General features: G+C 51.8%; 1 protein-coding gene across 2 annotated transcripts in view; it reads left to right on the forward strand.

Moving 5' to 3' along the window:
- GULO (gulonolactone (L-) oxidase) overlaps positions 1 to 19,638 on the forward strand; it is a 33,035-nt gene that overhangs the window by 6,742 nt on the left and 6,655 nt on the right. For both annotated transcript variants that reach the window (NM_001129948.1, XM_021072071.1), the window contains 5 exon segments: positions 651 to 745; positions 2,709 to 2,799; positions 5,203 to 5,388; positions 13,870 to 13,977; positions 14,814 to 14,890. In NM_001129948.1, the coding sequence (NP_001123420.1) occupies positions 651 to 745; positions 2,709 to 2,799; positions 5,203 to 5,388; positions 13,870 to 13,977; positions 14,814 to 14,890 (557 nt within the window).

Raw genomic sequence — 19,638 nt, forward strand, 5'->3', positions numbered from 1 at the left:
CACCCAGCCCTGCTAGCAGAAGTCCTGGGTTTCTTTCCACTGTTTATTTCCTAATTTGCTCAGGTTGAGTCTCCACCCCGTAGACAATGTTCCGGTCGAGACATCAATCACGGCAGTAATTAACTCTGATCGCTAATTACTGAGGACTGGGCTCCAGCAATTGACTTTGCTGGGCTCTGGGCTCAGGGTCAGGACAACGAGTGCGTGCTTTGGATTCTCATCTCTGTTCTGCTGCCGATATCTGTGTGACCTTGAGCAAGTGACTTGAAGTCCCTGAAATTCAGTTTCCTCCCTGTGCAAAGGAGAGAGACTGCCCCTCCCTCCCAGTGGGGCTGTGGGAAGCCCAGGACACCATTTTCCCACGTGGCTTAGGAGACTTGAGCGCTAGTTCCAGCCCTGCCGTGACTTTGGGCAAATCCTTTCTCTTCCCTGCTCCTTATTTCCTCCCCCTGGAAAAGAAAGGTTACACAGATTCCCAAAGCCCTGGCACTCTAGGGTCCTGCCCACACCCCCTGGGCTGCCTGCAGTGGGAGGGGGCTTGGGCTGACTGCAGGCTGGGCCAGACTTGCTCACATTCACATGAAGCATGGCTGTGGGGTGAAGGCTGCATGACCGCCTAGCTCATCCCAGCCCGTGCTGGTCTCTTGCAGGTGGACATGGAGAAGAAGCAGGTGACGGTGGAGGCCGGCATCCTCCTGGCTGACCTGCACCCACAGCTGGACAAACACGGCCTGGCCTTGTCCAAGTAAGAGCCACCCCCTCTCCCCCTTCCCTGGATAGACCACTCCCTCCCTGGCCTTGGCCAGCACTTAGAACAAGATGATATGGACCCTAATAAAGGGATATGCAAAATAAGCACTCAGAGGAAGAGAGGAGCATGCTGATTGAGACCCAGGGCTTCCTGATATACCTATGTGTGGCTGCACTTGTTTCTCCATCCAAACATGGTATCAGTGAGTGCTCAAGCTTAATATCAGGGGGTTTCCATTGAAATAGGAGTCAAATATAACCAAAGGAGTGAATGACTAATGGTGGAATTTCAACCATTAGAAACAAGTGGCAGAAGTATTTTGGCTATGGAGGTAGCAATCTCTTCATGGTGGAATATTGCCACAATAGAAGCCAGTGGCTGGTCTTTGAGTGTGGGTGATCCATTTGCACAGGTTTCTTATTGCAGGCCCCGAGACATCACCCATACCTTTTCACTCTGAAAACCATTCTGTTTCTGCCTCTCCAAGGGTCTTGGCAACTCAGACATTTATGGAGTGTCTATCATGTGCATGCTTTGTTCAGGCCAGAAGAAGCCAGGATGAATAAAACCCAGACCCACTCACAAGGAGCTCCCAGCAGGGGGGCAGATGACCCTACAAAGTGACAGGCGTGACGCAGAGCTAGAGGTTCAATGTCAGAGAAGTGTTCAGGGCGGGGGTGGGGGCTTGCGGTGCCCAGATTCAGTTTTGGCAGGCTCCCTGCAGGAAGGGCCTCTGGGTTAAATCCCCAAAGAGGCCTAGGTGTGGACCAGAAAAAAAGAGAGGAGGAGAGGGATTCAGACAGAGGGAGCCGCATGAGCAAAAGCCCCAGGGAGAGAAAGCGTGTGGGACATGCAGGGCCACATGCAGATAGCAGGATGCAGTCTGTGACCCATGACTACAGCCCTGTCTGTTCATCACAGGCTTGCTTCTGGGCCCTGCAGCATCTCTGTGCCCTGTTCCTGATGCCTCTCTGACCTCCCTGGGGACCCAGTCCTCCTCAAGGAGCTGCCGGCACAGGGCTCAGCTGCCACTCAAAACGTTTGGCTGTCCCGCCCTATGTATCCTGGGACCACCTGGCTCCCCAGCTCCAAGGATGCTGCGGGGACCTTGGGAATGCCTGTAGCTGGGGGCTGGGCGGCCGGGGTGGTGCACAGAGCTGTGGCAGGCTGCCCTGCTGAGGGCTTGACTGCCCTCTCTCAGCAAGAAGTGAAACCCCCATTTACAGACGAAAAAAGTGGGGGCTGAAAGGTCTGGAGAAGTAAGACTTTTTTAAACTCCTGACGCATTCATTTTCCTGCACCTTGAGATCTGGGCACATCTTTCTAATTCCTGCCCTCAGAGCCCACACCAGTGGAGGGGTCCTACTCCCCTTTCAGAATCTGGCCCCTTGTGCGCACAGAATCTTCTTATTCTTCCCCGGGCCCTGGGATGCTGGGCTGAGGGATGCAGGCTTTATCCCGGAGCCCCTGGGGACTCCGAAGTAGTTTTCCCTGAGGGTGACACAGTCTCCTGTTCTGGATGCCCCTGGGACCGTGTGGGTGGGATTCTGACACGGACTTGCGGAGGCGGGGGGGGGGGCGCTCTGCAGGCTTAGATAGGCTGAGTCTGGGGAAGTCTTAGCGGGGGGCATTTTGACCTCTGGTCATCGGAGAAGATATTGTTGGCGGATGGAGGGTGGCGGAGGGATATTGTAGGCTGCAGAAAGCCCACAAGCAGGCGGGCCTCCCCTCAAGGCGGAGCCGCTCCCACCAGACCCACTGACAGGCCCCCAGATGAGGAAACTGGCTCAGGGACTGGGGGCTGGCCAATCAGACAGTCACTGTCAATCAGGGGTGAGAGTCCCAGGCAGGAGATAAATCAACTACTCTGTTCTGAGGCGTGTCACACTACAACCGGGGCTGGGCATTGTCCCCAGAAGCCTAACGTGTCCCCTGTCCCTCCCCTCCCCACGCCCAGCCTGGGAGCTGTGTCTGATGTGACTGCAGGTGGCGTCATTGGGTCCGGGACGCACAACACAGGGATCAAGCACGGCATCCTGGCCACGCAGGTGAGTCCACCTGCTTCGGCCCTCGTCACCGTGGCTCCTGGACAAGCAGCTGCTCCATTGACTGTGTCTGCACAGTTCTGCGGAACCTTCAAACGCAAAGCACCCAGGTCTCCCTCCGCCAGAGACTCAGAACACGGTCTCACCTTAAAACTCATCTTCCCCCACAGACACAGGTGACAAAGTTGCCCTTGTGCATGTTAAGGCACCCTTGCCTCTCAGGAGCCTCCTGGCCACCCTGTGGAAAAGGGCAAGCAGAGCAGCCCCATTGAAAGTTCTGAGCCAGGAGCAAGGCACGGCAAGGGGCCTTTCCAGGTTAGCAAGTGGAGGGGAGCCAGGAAGGAGCCCAGCACCTGCGGGCCTGGGATCCACACCAGACCTTCATCAAAAAGCATTTCTTGGAGTTCCCATTGTGGCTCAGCTGTTAACGAACCCAACTAGCATCCATGAGGATGTGGGTTCAATCCCTGGTCTCAATCATTGGGTTAAGGATCTGGTGTTGCTGTGGCTGTGGTGTAGGCCAGAAGTTGCAGCTCCAACTCATCCCCTAGCCTAGGAACCTCCATATGCAGTGGGCGTGGCCCTAAAAAGACCAAAAAAACAAAAAAACCCCAAAAAAACCAAAAAGCATATCTTAAACTTCTCAGGACCCCAGTTTGGGGGTGCAGGGTTAGGACTCAGACCTAGGCCCCAAACCTGGCTCCAGCATGCACTGGGTATGTGCACATGGGCAAGTTATTTAATTCGGACACCCCTATTTTTAGCTGTGCCCTGGGAGAATACTCCTTGACCCAGAAGGGGTCAACATGACCTCAGCTGTTAAATGCTAGGGATGGGGGAAGGGGAGTGGGGGTAGTTCCCATTGTGGCTCAGAGGTAATAAACCTGACTAGTATCCATGAGGATTCAGGTTCAATCCCTGCCCTCACTCAGTGGGTTAAGGATCCAGCATTGCCGTGAGCTGTGGCGTAGGTCGCAGACGTGGCTTGGATCCCGCATTGCTGTGGCTGTGGTGTAGGCCAGAAGTTGCAGTTCCAATTCAACCCCTAGCCTGGGAACCTCCATATGCTGTGGGTGTGGCCCTAAAAATACAAAAAAACAAAAACAATAACAACAACAAAATGCACATGAGACTTACTGGCCACTTGGCTTAGGAAGCCCAGCTGAATAGGACTGGCCCCCATAGAAGTGAGAGGGCTTGCTCCTCCCTTGAATTCTGCCCCTTATAATGGTGGCAGGGACCAAGATGAGGGGACAGGCATCTTCAGTGTCCATGTTGCCAGGCACTTAGCTGGGTGCTCAACATACTCTCTCTGAGATCGTTATGATCCTCTTTTCATAGATGAGGAAACAGAGAGGGTGAATAACACGCCCCAGGTCACACCGCTGGTGAATCCTTGCCCACCTTTATTGTTGCCGGACCCTGCTGGAGCGTTTCACTGCCAGCAATCATGCTCGGCCCTGGATCTCAGACAAAGTCTGGTTTTTATAGAAATCATTCTGATGCCCTCACTCCCACAGAGGGCCACCGTGCCCCATTTCTGCCAGTTCCTCCTCTCTGGTCTTGGTCCCAGTTAATCAGAATTAGTTCAGCTTTCTCCGTTCTCTCACCCTGAGACCCCAGCACCAGTGGCACCTGTCAAAAGCAATTTCCATCCAAATTAGCAGGTAGGAGAGGGTGGAGAAGTACAGAAAGGGGCGGTGAAAGGATTCCTCTGGAAATGGGGGCAAAACGCAAAGATATTGAAGATCCTGACCTGTCTCTACCTGGGCACCCTACTCCTTGTAGAGACCAGAGGTTTCTGGGTGGGTGTGGCCAAGTAGAAGGGTGGGTCCCCGAACGAGAAGATGGACTCAGCTTGGCTGAGATGGTGCCCAGCAGGGCAGCAGGCAGAGAGCCCACAGGGGACCCTGGTCTCTGGGCTGCATGTTGAGACAGCAGGGCTGGCTCTCCCCCAGATGCATAGGCATCCTTTCTTTGCCTTCACAAGGCACCCCCACCCAGGGTCTCATGGCTCTTTGTAGCCTGTCTCATCTTAGACTTCTTCCAGGCAGAGGATAAGTTCACTGCACCTTGACTCTGAAAGCCACAGAATGAGCAAGTGGCGAGAGGACCAGCTACTGGGGTCCCCTGGAACCGCATGTGACAGATGGGCCCCTCCTTGTTGATGGCTGATGCCACAGGACACAGTCTTCCTTTCCCCATTTCCCCTTTCTCCCTCCCCCAAGACTGAGGGCCTGGAGATCCAGCTGGGAAGGTCCCCTTCAGCCAGATGATGGTGGGCTTCCTGAAACAAGTGATAGCTGGCCTTACCTCCACGGACAAACAGGGAGGTGAGGGCCTCACCCAAAGGCTATGGGAAGTGCCAGCTGGGGTTCTGAAGTGTGGCTCTTCTCCCGCTGCCAGGTGGTGGAGCTGACCCTGCTGACGCCCGATGGGACCGTGCTTGTGTGCTCCGAGTCTAGCAACGCAGAGGTGTTCCAGGCGGCACGGGTACACCTGGGCTGCCTTGGGGTCATCCTCACTGTAACCCTGCAGTGTGTGCCCCAGTTCCACTTGCAGGAGACGACCTTCCCCTCAACCTTGAAAGAGGTACTGTCTTTGGTGTGCCACCCTCCGCCTCAGAAAATAAGTGGAGGACATATAACAAGTGTCTTGCTCCCCTGAGAGCACCCTGGAGCTCTGCAGGCGCCGTGAATGGGGGAGTGGGCTACCCTCATCAGCCGTGCCTTGGCCCTATGAGATTGGCAGTATCCCTTTGTGAGCAGGTCACGGAAGCTCAGAGGAACTAAGATGATGCGGGGAAGAAAGGATGGTTTTTGATGGACAGCAGTGGTTTTTAAATGAATGAGAACTTATGTGGATTAGTTGTAGCTGGCTGGATGGATGGATGAGTGAATAAATGGATGGATGTTAGACAATAGACAGATGGATGGATGGGTGAGTAGATGAATGGATGGATGAGATGGATGGATGGATGACTGAGTGAATGAGTGGATGGATAATAGATGGACAAACAAATGGTTGGATGACCAGATGGATGGAGGGATGGATGACTGAGTGGATAAATGGATGGATGATTGACAATAGACGGATGGATGACTGGATGGATAGTGATGGATGGATGGATGAGATGGATGACTGGATGGGTGGATAAATGGGTAGCATGCAATAGGCCTGAAATGAAATGCCCGGCAGGCATGGATCTATTCATGGTAATTCTAAGCTGTAGGACTCAAATCTATGGTTACAATTCCATGGCATTCAAGTTCTTACATTGTACCCTCACCATTCAATGTGACAAGGCCCTCTGCACAGAAGGAGTTGACAGTGGTGTGAGCGCTACTGGCCCATATGGTTTTGGTGGGGTTGGGGATCAGATTGACCTGGCCTTGAATGCTGGCAGTACCACTTCCAAGCTGTGACCTTGAGTCAGTTATTTAAACTTGCTGAGCCTCAGTTTCCTCATCTAAAAACAGAGAGAATCATGTCTACCTTAAAGTAATGAATCTGAGAATTAAATTAGGTGCACCTATAAGGTCCTAGTTCAGTATTAAAAATACCCCCTGTGGTACCCAGTCAGTGGTAAATAGAAAACATGGTTATTTAGATCCTGGTCTAAAATCCTTACCATTGGAGTTTCTAATGCATTAAACCTCAAGGCAAAGGACTTAAATCCAGAAGGCCCTTGACTCAGAGGCATGGTGTTTGGTGGCAATTTGTCCCCAGAACTCCCAGTTTCCAGCTGAGAAAGCGATTCCCAGATGCTCTAGTGGATGCAGCCTGCATCCCTTGAGTATCAATGCTGAGCCTGAATGGCAAATGAGCTGCCTGGGCAATGACACAGGGAGCCCATGAGGATGGGACTGGTCCACGTGACTCTGCCTGGAGCCATCCCGGACTCTGAACTCTCTGGAGCCACCCCAGACCTACCTCAACCAGCCACAACCCCCAGACCAGTGTTGAGGGACTGACGGAGGCCTCTTGTTCATGCCAAACAGGACCTATCTTCAAATATAGTCAAATTCTGAGGATGAGGAGCTCAATATGTGAATTTTGGGTGGACCCAATTCAGCCCCGAGCAGAGGTCCTCAGCCCCCTAGGTGACTGACCATGGGAATGGATGAGTTCACCCAGGGAGAGGGTTTGGGTGAGGAGGCCGTAGTGCTTAGCGTCCAGGACAGAGCAGTCGACAGAGTCCAATGCCATGGGGAAGCAGGGACCGCCACCAGGGTCTGGTCCTCAGGGGCCCTTGCTGACCTCGGTGAGGATGCTCTCAGCGGAGCGGTGGGCAGGTTAAGGAGGCATCGCAGACAAAGAAGAGAAAGGGGCAGCAGAGACCACCTGCGGCCTGAAAGGGGCTGTCACCTGCTTAGTTGTTGAATCTATTTTCCTGCCTCTCACTGAGGGCAGAACTTGTTCACTCTGAAGCTGAATACTTTGTCCCAGAGACAAAGAGACTGCTTCTTTTTGGCCAGGAGGATATCAGCTCCCAGGTTCCTCATCAGGCATCAGGGCAGAGCGGATGAAGAGTGTCCTGACTCCTGGCCCATCTCTTTTTGCTCCTCCTTTAACCTGGCAGAGATCGACTAAGATTGACCCCAGCCAAGGCCTGGTTCTCGTAGAGTCTTAGCTCAGGCTGTGCACTGCCCCCCCCCGCCCCCCAGACACACACACACACACACACACACACACACAATATTACACAGGAGTAAATGCTCAACAAGTATATCAAAAGGGCTCTGGGGAGGCAGGCAGGGCCCCCGAGCCTGACTGTGCAGCTCACTCTGTGACCTTGACCGAGTCCTTCAAAGTTTTCGAGCCCTGGTTTCTTTGTCTTTTAAAAGTGGATCAGATGAGATAAATCTCAGGGTCTTTTTCAGCTCTGATGTTCTATAAACCAGTGCAGCGCTTCACACCAAACTGTGCCCCCACTTCGTCCCCCACCCTGGAGATAGAGGGTCCTCCCTTCCATCATTCTTTCTTTCCCCTGGAGCATCTGGTGACGTTTTGGGGCCTTATTCTCAAGGAGGGCCATGACCCCTGGTGGGAAGGCCCATCTTGTTTCCCCATGACCTCAGCCCATCTTGTGAGGGCTCGTGGGGCCCAATCCTGCTGCTCCCACTCTTCTGCAAGTCAGCATGTCCCCTGCGGATGCTCTCCCTCCCCTGAGGCAGCAGCTGCTCCACCCCGCACTGCAGGCCCAGCATCATCTCTGCGCCCAGGCCTCTCATCAGCATCCATCACGCCCGCGGGCAGCCTTCCCAGCTCCAGTCAAGGCCACAGCTTGGGACTGCGCAGAGGTTGGGTGGCATTTGCAGCCCTATGATTTACTCCGAGGGAGGCGTGTGCAATCAATGGCCCCACATTCAGTTCACTTTTGCTCTCTCCACTCAGACCAGCCTTTCATGGGCCGTCCAAGGGGAAGGGAGAGCTTGGGAGGAAGTCAGCTGGAGATGGGAAGCCGAGACACAGGCTGCTCCCCTCGGAGGAAACAAGCCCATAAAGGAAGGAAAAGGGATCAAATCAGAAAACCGTCCTTAGGGCAGCTCCTCCTCGCTCTTGCCCGGGATGTTTTCCCACTCATCCTAAAGGAAAAGCAATGGGACCCCACTTCCCTGCGTGGGGCACACGCTGGTTTCTGAGAACGAAGGAAGACAGTGAACCTTCCTGGATTCATACACTGACACTGGCTCTGGGTGTCTTGACATTCAAGAGTCTAGGAAACTGTCCCATGTCCCCTGGGCTGCAAATCACGCTGCCCTAAATGTCTGCTTTTTGTCTTTTTCTAGGGCTGCACCCGGGGCATATGGAGGTTCCCAGGCTGGGGGTCTAATCGGAGCTGTAGCTGCCAGCCACAGCCACAGCCACAGCAACACAGGATCTGAGCCAAGTCTGCAACCTATACCACAGCTCCTTAACCCACTGAGCGAGGCCAGGGATCAAACCTGCAACCTCATGATTCCTAGTGGGATTCGTTAACCACTGAGCCATGACGGGAACGCCAATGTTTGCTTTTACGTATGGGCTAATCCGAGATGCACGCAGCTGCCAACATCAGGTCCCCTCTAGATGAGGGTGGGCTGGTCCTGAGCCACGGGAGGAGCATTTGCGGACTGGAAGCCAGGACAAAGGAGTATGCTAACCTTCTTGCGTGTAAGGTTGGGATTGAAGATCCAGCTTCTCGGCCATTTTCCCTTCCCTTGTATTTATTTTCTTTCCTTTTCTCCTCTTTCCTTTGCTCTTCCCTTCCTCCCAACCAGCAAGTATTTATAGCCCATAGATTAAGGTCTTCCAGACCGAGTTCCGGAAGAGCCCCGGGAGAGCCACCACCAGGGGGCAGCATAGACCCCGGGGACACTTAACTCTGAGTCAGACCACCCGGTTTGAAGCCCATCTTCTCCCCTGACATGCTGTGACTTTAGACAAGTCCCCCTGCCTCTCTGAGCTTGGATTCCTCACCTGCACAGTGGGGATAAGAGAACTGTGCCCACGGGATTGTTGTCTGGACTCCAGGAAACGCAGTACATGAGTCCTCCGCCCTCCATAGCCTCTGAGAGAGGGCCCCTCCGTCCATCCTCTCTTTGGCTTTATCGGAAGAGCATACTATTTGGCAGCATCAGCAGATAGTATGCTCTTCAGGTAAAGAGATTCTAGAATTGGAATCAACACTGCACTTTCCAGGCCGCATGTGCTGGTCGCCCTGACCTGCTCATGAACATCGTCAGCACCTCTTAGCATCCTCTCCCTCCTCTTCCTCCTCCCTGCTCGGGGGTCAGTTTCTGGAGGGCAGGGATGCTATCTGAGGCCTCTGTACTGCCCCCGGGTCCACAAAATACAGACCACAATTCAAGGTCACTCAGGATCCACTGGTTAAGAATTTATTAAAAAGCCATTCTTTCCTGGAATTGTTCCCATCTCCTTCCACTTGTCTCAGATGCCATTCTGAGCTTCCCAGGACTGATTTTCTTAGCTACATCTCAACATGGTTTCTGAATGCTGCTCAAAGCCTCGAGGGGAGGGAGAGTCAGAATTAGCACCTCTGGGCAGTGGGGGGAGGAAAGACAGCTTGTCCAGTTCTGCGAAAGTGGTGCTGAGAAAGGGGCAGGTTTCGTGACTTTTTATGACGAAGTCTCAGCATTGCTGACACTTGCAGTCTAGTCAGTGTGAGACACAGCCAGTTAGAAGACGTGAGGATTTTAGAAATTGCTGTCCACTTTTGGCCCTTTATGCTGCCCAAACTGTAATGAGATCTGAGGAATACAGCTGGCTGCCTGCATCAGCCCTCCCCCAATGTCCCCGGAAGCAGGACTGGTCCCCAGGACACAGCAGCCTTGTCAGCAGCAACCAGATGCCCACTGCTGTCTTGAGTGGCTGTCTGCTGGTGACTGGGTGACCCTCAGCTGTGGGACACTGCTTCTGCTCGAGAGCCTGGTAACGTTCCCGAGAGCCAATTCAGTAATACCACAATGAGGAGTTCCCATTGTGACTCAGTGGGTTAAGACCCCACATAGTGTCTGGGAAGATGCAGGTTTGATCTCTGGCCTCACTCAGTGGGTTAAGGATCCGGCATTGCTATGGTTGTGGCATAGGACTCAGATGCAGCTCCGATTGGACCCCTGGCCTGGGAACTTCCATATGCAGCAGGTGAGGCCATAAAAGAAAAAGAAGTAATGCCACAGTGCTAATTTAGGGGGAAAGAGCCCTCTAGAACCCTTGATGCCCATAACATGACAAGGAAGAGATTCCTCTGGGGCCCAGACTCCTCTGACAGTGCTCCTGGGAAACAAAGTCAGATGGAGGTCAGGTCGAGGAAATCCACCATCCTAGGAACCCTTCTCCCCAGATGTGATTGTAAGCCCTAAAGGAAGAGAGTTACACTCTCCATGGGATGAGGCCTGGGCAGGTCCATCATGCAGCATCACTCGGTGCTCAGGGACCACAGAGGTGGGAGCTTGCGTGGTGCCTGCCTCCAGGAGCTTAGAGTTTAGAGTTGGGGGGAGACATGGCTGTCTCTCTAGTGCAGGGAGGAAAAGAAATGACAGATGCCAGGAGAGAGGCACAAAATGCCATGGGGGTGGCTCTAATCACTCCATTTCCAGGTAGGAAGCTGGACCCCAGAGCTGAGAAAGGGGTGCTGTTAACATTTAGTGCTGGGATTCTGGGCAATACAGTGGGATGGCCCTGGATGCTAGGACATGAGGAAATGGGGGATTTTCTGCTCCCTAGTGTCCACCTCCATCCTCCAGGCCAAGCCCCAGGCTGTGCTTCTGCTCTCCCAGAAGAAATCAGCGCTGCCTGGAGGTGATGCACCAGAGCTCCCCCAAACTGTCAGGACGGAGGTGGTAGCGACAAGGACTCCGGGCTTTCTTCCAGAACTTTTCCCAGGCCTACAGCCCCAAAGGCCCTCCTCTTCCAATAAGGAGTCACAGGGCTCTTCAGCATTTACTGTGTACCAGGCACTACGCCAGCAGCTCTAGGCCAATGGCCTGGGAAACTATGACCTGCGGGGAAAATCCGGCTCACTGTCTGCATTTGTAAATCAAGTTTTATTGGTTAGTGGCTGCTTTCACACTATTACAGAATTGAGTAGTTGCGACTGAGATGGGAACGCCTGAAATATTTATTATCTGGCCCTTTATAGGAAGATTTCACTGATCTCTATCATGGGGGAAACTAGATATGAATGAAATAGTTACTGACCTATAGGAGTCACTTGATGAGTTTCAGAGACAGGTGGATGCTTCAGCACCTGCAGTATACTTCTGGAGTGGTTGTGATATAAAAAGAAGCCACTCAGAATGAGAGGGGACAGCTTTATGGGGGATCTAAATAGAGCATTTAAGTTACTGCAGTCTCAGTTCAGATCTGATGCTTTCCAAGTGCTCGACAGTGACTAGTGGCCAGCGGCTATTGTACTGGACAGTGTCTGTGGAAGGGGGCCTCTTAGAGCTAAACCAAGAGGGTTGGGCTTGATTCTGTTGGACGTGGAGATCCACCAGGGATTTTCAAGCTGTGTTTTGGAATGCTTTCCTGGAGATGTTGTCTGGAGAGATGACAAAAGGGACAACTTAGGAGGCTAGAGCAAGAAGGCCAGTGAGAGCTAAGCAGGGCCTGGGCTAAGTCGTGGTCTCAGGAGTGGATGATCAAGGAAGACTAGAGATAATGCAGAGAGAGGCACCTGGCAGGGAGGGAGGAAGGGGGGGAGGGAGGGAGGGAGGAAAGCTATTTCTTTTCTTTCTTTTTTTTTTTTTTTGTCTTTTTGCCTTTTTCCTAGGGCCACTCCTGCGGCATATGGAGGTTCCCAGGCTGGAGGTCTAATCAGAGCTGTAGCTGCCAGCCTATGCCACAGCCACAGCAATGTGGGATCTGAGCCACGTCTGTGACCTACAACACAGCTCAGGGCAACGCCGGATCCTTAACCCACTGAGCAAGGCCAGGGATCGAACCCGCAACCTCATGGTTTCTAGTCGGATTCGTTAACCACTGCGCCACGAAGGGAACTCTGGAAAGCTATTTCTTCTTTGTTCTACAGAAATGCTGTCCTGAGGCCTCAAACAGCTTCCTGAGAGTCATAGCTAGGAACTCTGAGGGGGACGAGGGCTGGTGCCCTGGCTGTGAGTTAGCGCTGCTCAGATTCAGAATCCAAACTGTCCACTGGCCACACGCCACGAGGCAGGCACTCTATGCAGGAGCTTTGGCACAGATGATCTCATTTCATCTGCACACGTGCCCATGTGTTATTGGTGGTAAAACCGAGGCTCTGGGGAATGCAGCTCCTACAAGGTCATGCAGCTGGGAAGCTGCAGAACCAGGACTTGAATCCAGAACTGACTCCCAAACCAGTGCTGTTCTCCAGCCTCCCCACTGCCTAGCAAACCCAAAAATCTACCTCTGCTTTGGCTCAGAACTTGGCGTGTGTCAAGTTTTTTTTTTTTTTTTTTTTTTTGGTCTTTTGTCTTTTTAGGGCCGCACCTGTAGCACATGGAGGTTCCCAGGCTAGGGGTCGAATCGGAGCTATAGCTGCCGGCCTATGCCAGAGCCACAACAAAGAGGGATCTGAGCTGCATCTGCAACCTACACCACAGCTCAAGGCAACGCTGGATCCTTAACCCATTGAGCAAAGCCAGGGATTGAACCCACAACTTCATAGTTCCTGGTCAGGTTCATTTCCGCTGTGCCACCACTGGATCTCCTGTCCTGTGTCAGCTTGATAGGTGTCAGGCAGACAAGATTTGGTCTGTGACGTTATTGTCACATGTATAATGATGTGTCATAGGCTCTCCTGTTCCATTTTATTGACAGCCTTTGATGTCTCAGGGGTTGTGGGGCTAAGAGATGATGACAATGATGGTGACGATGACAACATAAGAGTAATAGTAGCAGCAGCTTATACCTACACAGGGCTTACTGTGCTTGAGACACCATTTTAGAACTTTTTAGAACTTTCTAGGCATTTAACCTCCACGGCAATCCTGCATAATACTGCTATTCGTCCCATTTTACAGATGAGGACACTGAGGCACTTGCCCAAATAGATAATAATTGTTCAAGCCGGGACAAATGAGGAGTCATTTTTGTCCTCTAATTTCCTCGGGGAAGTGGAGTTCCCGTCGTGGTGCAGAGTGGAAACCAATCCAACTAGGAACCATGAGGTTGCAGGTTCGATCCCTGGCCTTGTTCAGTGTGTCAAGGATCCGGTGTTGCCATGAGCTGTGGTGTAGGTCACAGACATGGGTTCAGATCTGGCATTGCTGTGCTTGTGTTGTAGGCTGGCGTCTACAGCTCCGATTTGACCCCTAGCCTGGGAACCTCCATATGCAGAGGGTGAGGCCCTAAAAGGACAAAAGACAAAAAAAAAAAAAAAAGTCATGTGGGAAAGTCAACCCATAAGTGGACCATTTTAAGGTCCAGCATAAAACACATTCCTTGCCATTCATCAACATTAGGACAATTTGAGGGCTTTTCTTTTGATGGGGAGAAACGGAGGCACACTGGGGCCCTGACTTCCAGCATCCCCACGGGTGTCCTGGGACCAACACCACCTCTGCTCCTTCCTCCCACCGAGGACAGGTTCTGGACAACCTGGACAGCCACCTGAAGAAATCCGAATACTTCCGCTTCCTCTGGTTCCCACACAGCGAGAACGTCAGCGTCATCTACCAGGACCACACCAACAAGGTAGCTGGGGGGCATCTTCCCCATCCTCATGCAGCACCCCCAGCACCCCCCGGCCCAGCCTCGCACCCCTCTGGCTGCCGGGCACTGATCCCTGTTATTGTCCTGAGGGTCAGTGAGAAGCGAGAGGAAAAGAGTGAGCATCGCTAAATGTGAGGGGAGACGCACAAAAGGCTGGAGAGCAGAAGGAGGAAGGAAGGTGTGCCCAGTAAGGGTCCGAGGCGTCCGCAGGTAGGGGTGTATAGGGGTGAGGTCAAGGGACAGCCAGGTGTGGGGGAGGGGAGCAGAGGACAGGCTAGGATAATGGGTCCCAGGCTGCTGGGTAACACCTCAGAAGCCAGGGAGTCCCTCCCACCTTCCCTCCGGTGCCCCCCCATCTTTCCCACTCGTAACTGTGCAGGTGAAGAAACCCAGAGTCTTGTCCCCTCCCGGTGTCCTTTGCACACAAGCTGCTTCTCAGCAGGAGAAAACAAAGCCATCACTTAGGGCAGTGTTGAAAGGACCAGTTGGACCCAGGCCAGGACACCCCCTGGGTGTGAGGAGCTAGGGTGGCACGCATAGAGGGTGATGGCAGGACACGCAGCTCACACGCGCTGAAGAGAAGGGACAGACACATCTTTGTTCTGTGTGAAATACATACATATATAACACAGAAATGAGCATGAGACAGAAGGGGATAGGGCGTGGGATCGGAGGTGCCACCAAGAAGTGAGGCTTCCAATTGTCCTGGCAGATGGGTCGCTCCTCCCCCAGGACATACACAGCCTTTCCTGGGACACAGCTCCCTCTAAGGGACACGCAGCTCTGGCCCTGAACTGATCATAAATTCTGCTTCCCAGCCTCCCTCCTCTTCAGCCAACTGGTTTTGGGACTACGCCATTGGATTCTATTTACTGGAGTTCCTGCTCTGGATCAGGTAGGAATGCAAGTGTTTTCTTTCGACGGCATCTGCCATGTATGGTTGGAGACGTGGTCCATCAGGAGCGCTACATCTAACCTTTACGCCTGCAAGCTGGTTCTGTCTCCTGGGTCCGGAGCAGTGGTTTTCAACCCTGGGGAGGTTTTTTTTTAAAAAAAAAAAAAAATACTTGGAGTTCCCGTCGTGGCTCAGCAGAAGTGAATCTGACTGGCATCCATGAGGACACAGGTTCAATCCCTGGCCTTGCTCAGAGGGTTAAGGATCCAGCATTGCCATGAGCTGTGGTGTAGGTCACACGTGCGACTAGATCCCCTGTGGCTGTGGCTGTGGCGTAGGCCGGCAGCTGTAGCTCTGATTGGACCCCTAGCCTGGGAACCTCCATATGCCTTGGGTGCAGCCCTAAAAAGACGAAAGACAAAAAAAAAAAAAAAAAAAAATACTAATGCCCAGGAACTGCTCCTTGACTCACAGGTGTCTTCCCATTGTCCTGTTTCGTACCTCCTTCCCAGCCCTAAAGTCTGGGCTGATGCTTAGGCTCCATGTCTGCCACCAGGCATGTAACCATGAGTGACGGGGAAGGTTTTATGGGGCCTTGAGTGGTGACTCTGTATCCCGCCAAGACAGGGAAGGGCATCATATTTTTAAAAAATATTTCATACATGTAAATAATACAGGTGACTTAAAATATAAAGAAAGTGGAGTTCCCTGGTAGCCTAGTGGTTAAGGGCTCGGCGTTGTCACTGCTGTAGCTTGGATTACAGCTGTGGTTCAGGTTCAGTCCCTGCCTTGGGAACTTCCACATGCCATGGGTGCAGCCAAAAAAAAAAAAGTATGAAGAATGATATAATAAGCATACACGTAGTTACTACCAGCCTAAGGAACAAGACAACACCAGTCCTCTTGGTGGAACTCCCAGATGATAGTCCTTCCTCCAGAGGTAACCACCACCCTGGGCTTTATGCTTATCCTTCTCTTGCTTTTATCTATACTGTTGTTTTCTGAATCCTGAGACAATAAATTGGTAACCCAGCTTTGATAGTGATATCTACCCATGTTGCGGCTGTTGTTCTTCATTTTTCACGATATGCATTTAGCACAATGTATTTATCCATGCTCTTGTTGATGGATATTTAAGTTGTCCCAGGAATTTTTTTTTTTTTTTCCCATCACACACAATGCAGCTGTGAGCATTCTGGAATATTGCTCCCCATGTCTTGAGTATATAATCAGGAGTGGAATGCCTGTGTCACCAAGTATGAACATCTTAATTATTTTTTTTTATAAATCCATATTTTCCTATGTATTTTTTTTTTATTTTCCCACTGTACAGCAAGGGGGTCAGGTTATCCTTAGATGTATACATTGCAGTTACAGTTTTTTCCCCCACCCTTTCTTCTGTTGCGACATGAGTATCTAGACATAGTTCTCAATGCTATTCAGCAGGATCTCCTTGTAAATCTATTCTAAGTTGTGTCTGATAAGCCCAAGCTCCCGATCCCTCCCACTCCCTCCCCCTCCCATCAGGCAACCACAAGTCTCATCTCCAAGTCCATGATTTTCTTTTCTGAGGAGATTGAACATCTTAATTTTACCAGATCAAACTGTTCACCTGAATCACTATGCCAAGTTAACTGCCAAGCACTGTAAGAATCTCTGTGCTCCATAAGCTGATCAAAATCAGAACCGCCAGGCTTTTAAATTTTCCTGTGATATGTGATACATGCTATCTCACTATGGTTTTTATTTTATTTTATTTTTATTTATTTATTTATTGTCTTTTTGTCTTTTCTAGGGATGCACCTGCTGCATATGGAGGTTCCCAGGCTAGGGGTCTAATCAGAGCTGGCCTACACCACAGCCACAGCCAAGCCAGATCTGAGCCATGTCTGCGACCTACACCATGGCTCACAGCAATGCCGGATCCTTAACCCACTGAGCAAGGCCAGGGATCGAACCTGAAACCTCATGGTTCCTAGTCAGATTTGTTAACCACTGAGCCACAACAGGAACTCCTCACTATGGTTTTTACTTCTTAGTTCCCCAATTATTAATCAGGTTGCCCAGCTTGTCAGTTTATGAATCTTTCGGATGTTTCTTTTGTGGCGTACCTATTGTCTGTATTTTGCCCTTTGTAAAAACTGGGTTGTTGTTTTCTTCTTCGTGTTTCATAGCATTGTACATGTGTTTTGAGCACTAGTCCTTTGCTGGTTGTGTGTTTTGCATCATCTTTTCCCTGTTGGTGTCTTGTCTTCCATTTTGTATTGTTTTTTGTTTTTATTTTCATTTTTTTTAAGTTTTATTGAAGTATAGTTGATTTACAATGTTGTGATAATTTCTGCTGTGCAACAAAGTGATTCAGTTGTTTTATGGTGTGTAGAGGTATTTAGCTTTGTAGTCAAATGTATCCATTTATTCTTTTGTCTTGGGGACTTTGGTGTCTTACTAAAGACCATGAGCCCAGCCCGGAAGCCATCATGTCATACAGTTATGGAGCAGGGATGAGAATGGAAAATGTCCAGCCAGGCTTCTCTTCCATCACAGTGCCCGGCAGCTTTATGTGCCTTGTCTGTGGAGTCCAAGCCCAGTGAGCATCTAAATAAATTGGGCTCTATATCACGTCCTGGCTGGAGCAGGCGCTCCAAGGGAGCTCCATGGCCTCTGAGCCTACATGGCTCTGACTTAGTGCCCAAGGGTTCAGAGATGAAAACGAAATAACCAGTGAGGCAACCGGTGATTTCATGGCTGTGAGGCGATAAGACTCACAGCACCCTGGGAGGGCAGGGACCCAGGGTCACTCAGCCCTCACCTCAGAGCCCCAGACAATGCCTGGCACCTGGAGGATGCTTGTAGGTATTCATGTAAGAAACGCTGAATGAAAAGCTTGGTCCCCACCCTTGAAGTATTCAGTAGAGGTTGACTGCAGAGGTGACAGTGGTGGCCATGGATGGAGAGGCAGGATCTCTAGGGAACAGATCCCTGGAGAGTGAGCCAGGGCCACGGCCAAGCTCAGCTCCTGGGCTGAAAACAGCCTGTGTCCTGGGGCTGGTGGAAGCCTCACCATGGCCTGGCTGGCCTCTGAGACCCCAGGTAGCATCTGCCCTGAGAGAGACGTCCTCCTCTCCTCCCATCCCCGCAGCATGGGCCCTCCCCACCCCACCCCTGCCATCCCTGCAGGATGTACCACCATCTGAGCCCCAGGATACTCAGACAGCTTGAAAGGAGCCTGGGCCATAGGTTCAAGTGCATCTGGATTCTGGTTTTCACTGCTTCATTTACGTGCTGTGTGACTCTGGGTAAATGGCTCAGCCTCTCTGAGTTGCTGTTTATTTTTATTTATTTTTATTTTTTGTCTTTTTGCCATTTCTAGGGCTGCTCCTGCGGCATATGGAGGTTCCCAGGCTAGGGGTCTAAACGGAGCTGTAGCCACCGGCCTACACCACAGCTACAGCAACTCGGGATCTGAGCTGCGTCTGCAACCTACACCACAGCTCAGAGCAACGCCGGATCCTTAACCCACTGAGCAAGGCCAGGGATCGAACCCTCAACCTCATGGTTCCTAGTCGGATTCGTTAACCACTGAGCCATGACAGGAACTCCAGCTGCTGTTTATTCATATATTATAAACATATGAGGGGAGGGGGAGGAGTAGAGGGGACACAGAATCCCGGGGCAGAGGCACCTGCAGGGTGGGAGGTGGGAGCACATCCAGAGGAACTGCTTCTCTGCCCTGGGCTCCAGGCCCTGATCCGGCATTCCAGCCAGCCCAAGAAGGCCTCCGGGGCCAAGCGGAGCCTGTTTCCCAGGAGTCTTCAGTGACAAAAGAGGAGGCACAAGCTGCAGCCGAGGTGCTCAGGGCCAGCTCAGCTCACAGAGCCCTACGCTCAGGAGTAGGGTGACTGCACAGCCTCTGTGTGGCTGTCCCACCACAAGCCCCTGGACCTGGGCCCCCCACGGCCCCTGCTCCTGCCCCAAGGAGCCCCTGGACGCACATCTGAGGTTGGGCCTCTCTGGGACTGCCTTTTAGCCTGTCTGTTTGCAGCCTGCAGCTCGGGCTCTCAGCCCTTAACATGCAGATCATCACACACATTCAAGGACACAAGCTCACATCGTTCACCTCCCTGCCTGATTCCCCACTGTCTTTCCCACATGCCTGGGTCTTGAGTGCATGTAATGTTGTGGGAGAACGTGGCCTTGGGGTATCAGGCAGACTCCCAGCATCTATGCCACAGTGACCCTCCTACCATTTGCAGATATAAATGTTAGACGGTGCCCACACTGCGCATGGCCCACGGTGAAGAGGCCAGTGGTCTGGCCACCTGCCCACAGTGGGAGCCCTTTTTTCCTCCCCCCCTCCTTCGAGGCAGATGCCACAGGCCCGATGTTGCAGCCTGACACTGCACTCAAGGAGAAGGCTGATTTTATTTTATTGGCTTCCGAATACATCCATAGTGAAAATTAATTTCTTATAACCAAAACAACCTTTGGGAGTTGCAGCCCAGCAGTAACAAATCTGACTAGTATCCATGAGGATGCGGGTTGGATCCCTGGCCTCACCCAGTGGGTTAAGGATCATGGTGTTGCTGTGAGCTGGGGTGTAGGTCGCAGACGCAGCACAGATGTAGCTCTGATTCGATTCCTAGCCTGGGAACTTCCATATGCTGTGGATGCAGCCCTAAAAGCAAAAAAAAAACAAAAAAAAAACAAAAACAAAAACAAAAAAAAACCTTTAGTGTGTATGTGTGTGT

Source organism: Sus scrofa, chromosome 14, assembly GCF_000003025.6.
Source record: "Sus scrofa isolate TJ Tabasco breed Duroc chromosome 14, Sscrofa11.1, whole genome shotgun sequence".
NCBI classification, from domain to species: domain Eukaryota; kingdom Metazoa; phylum Chordata; class Mammalia; order Artiodactyla; family Suidae; genus Sus; species Sus scrofa.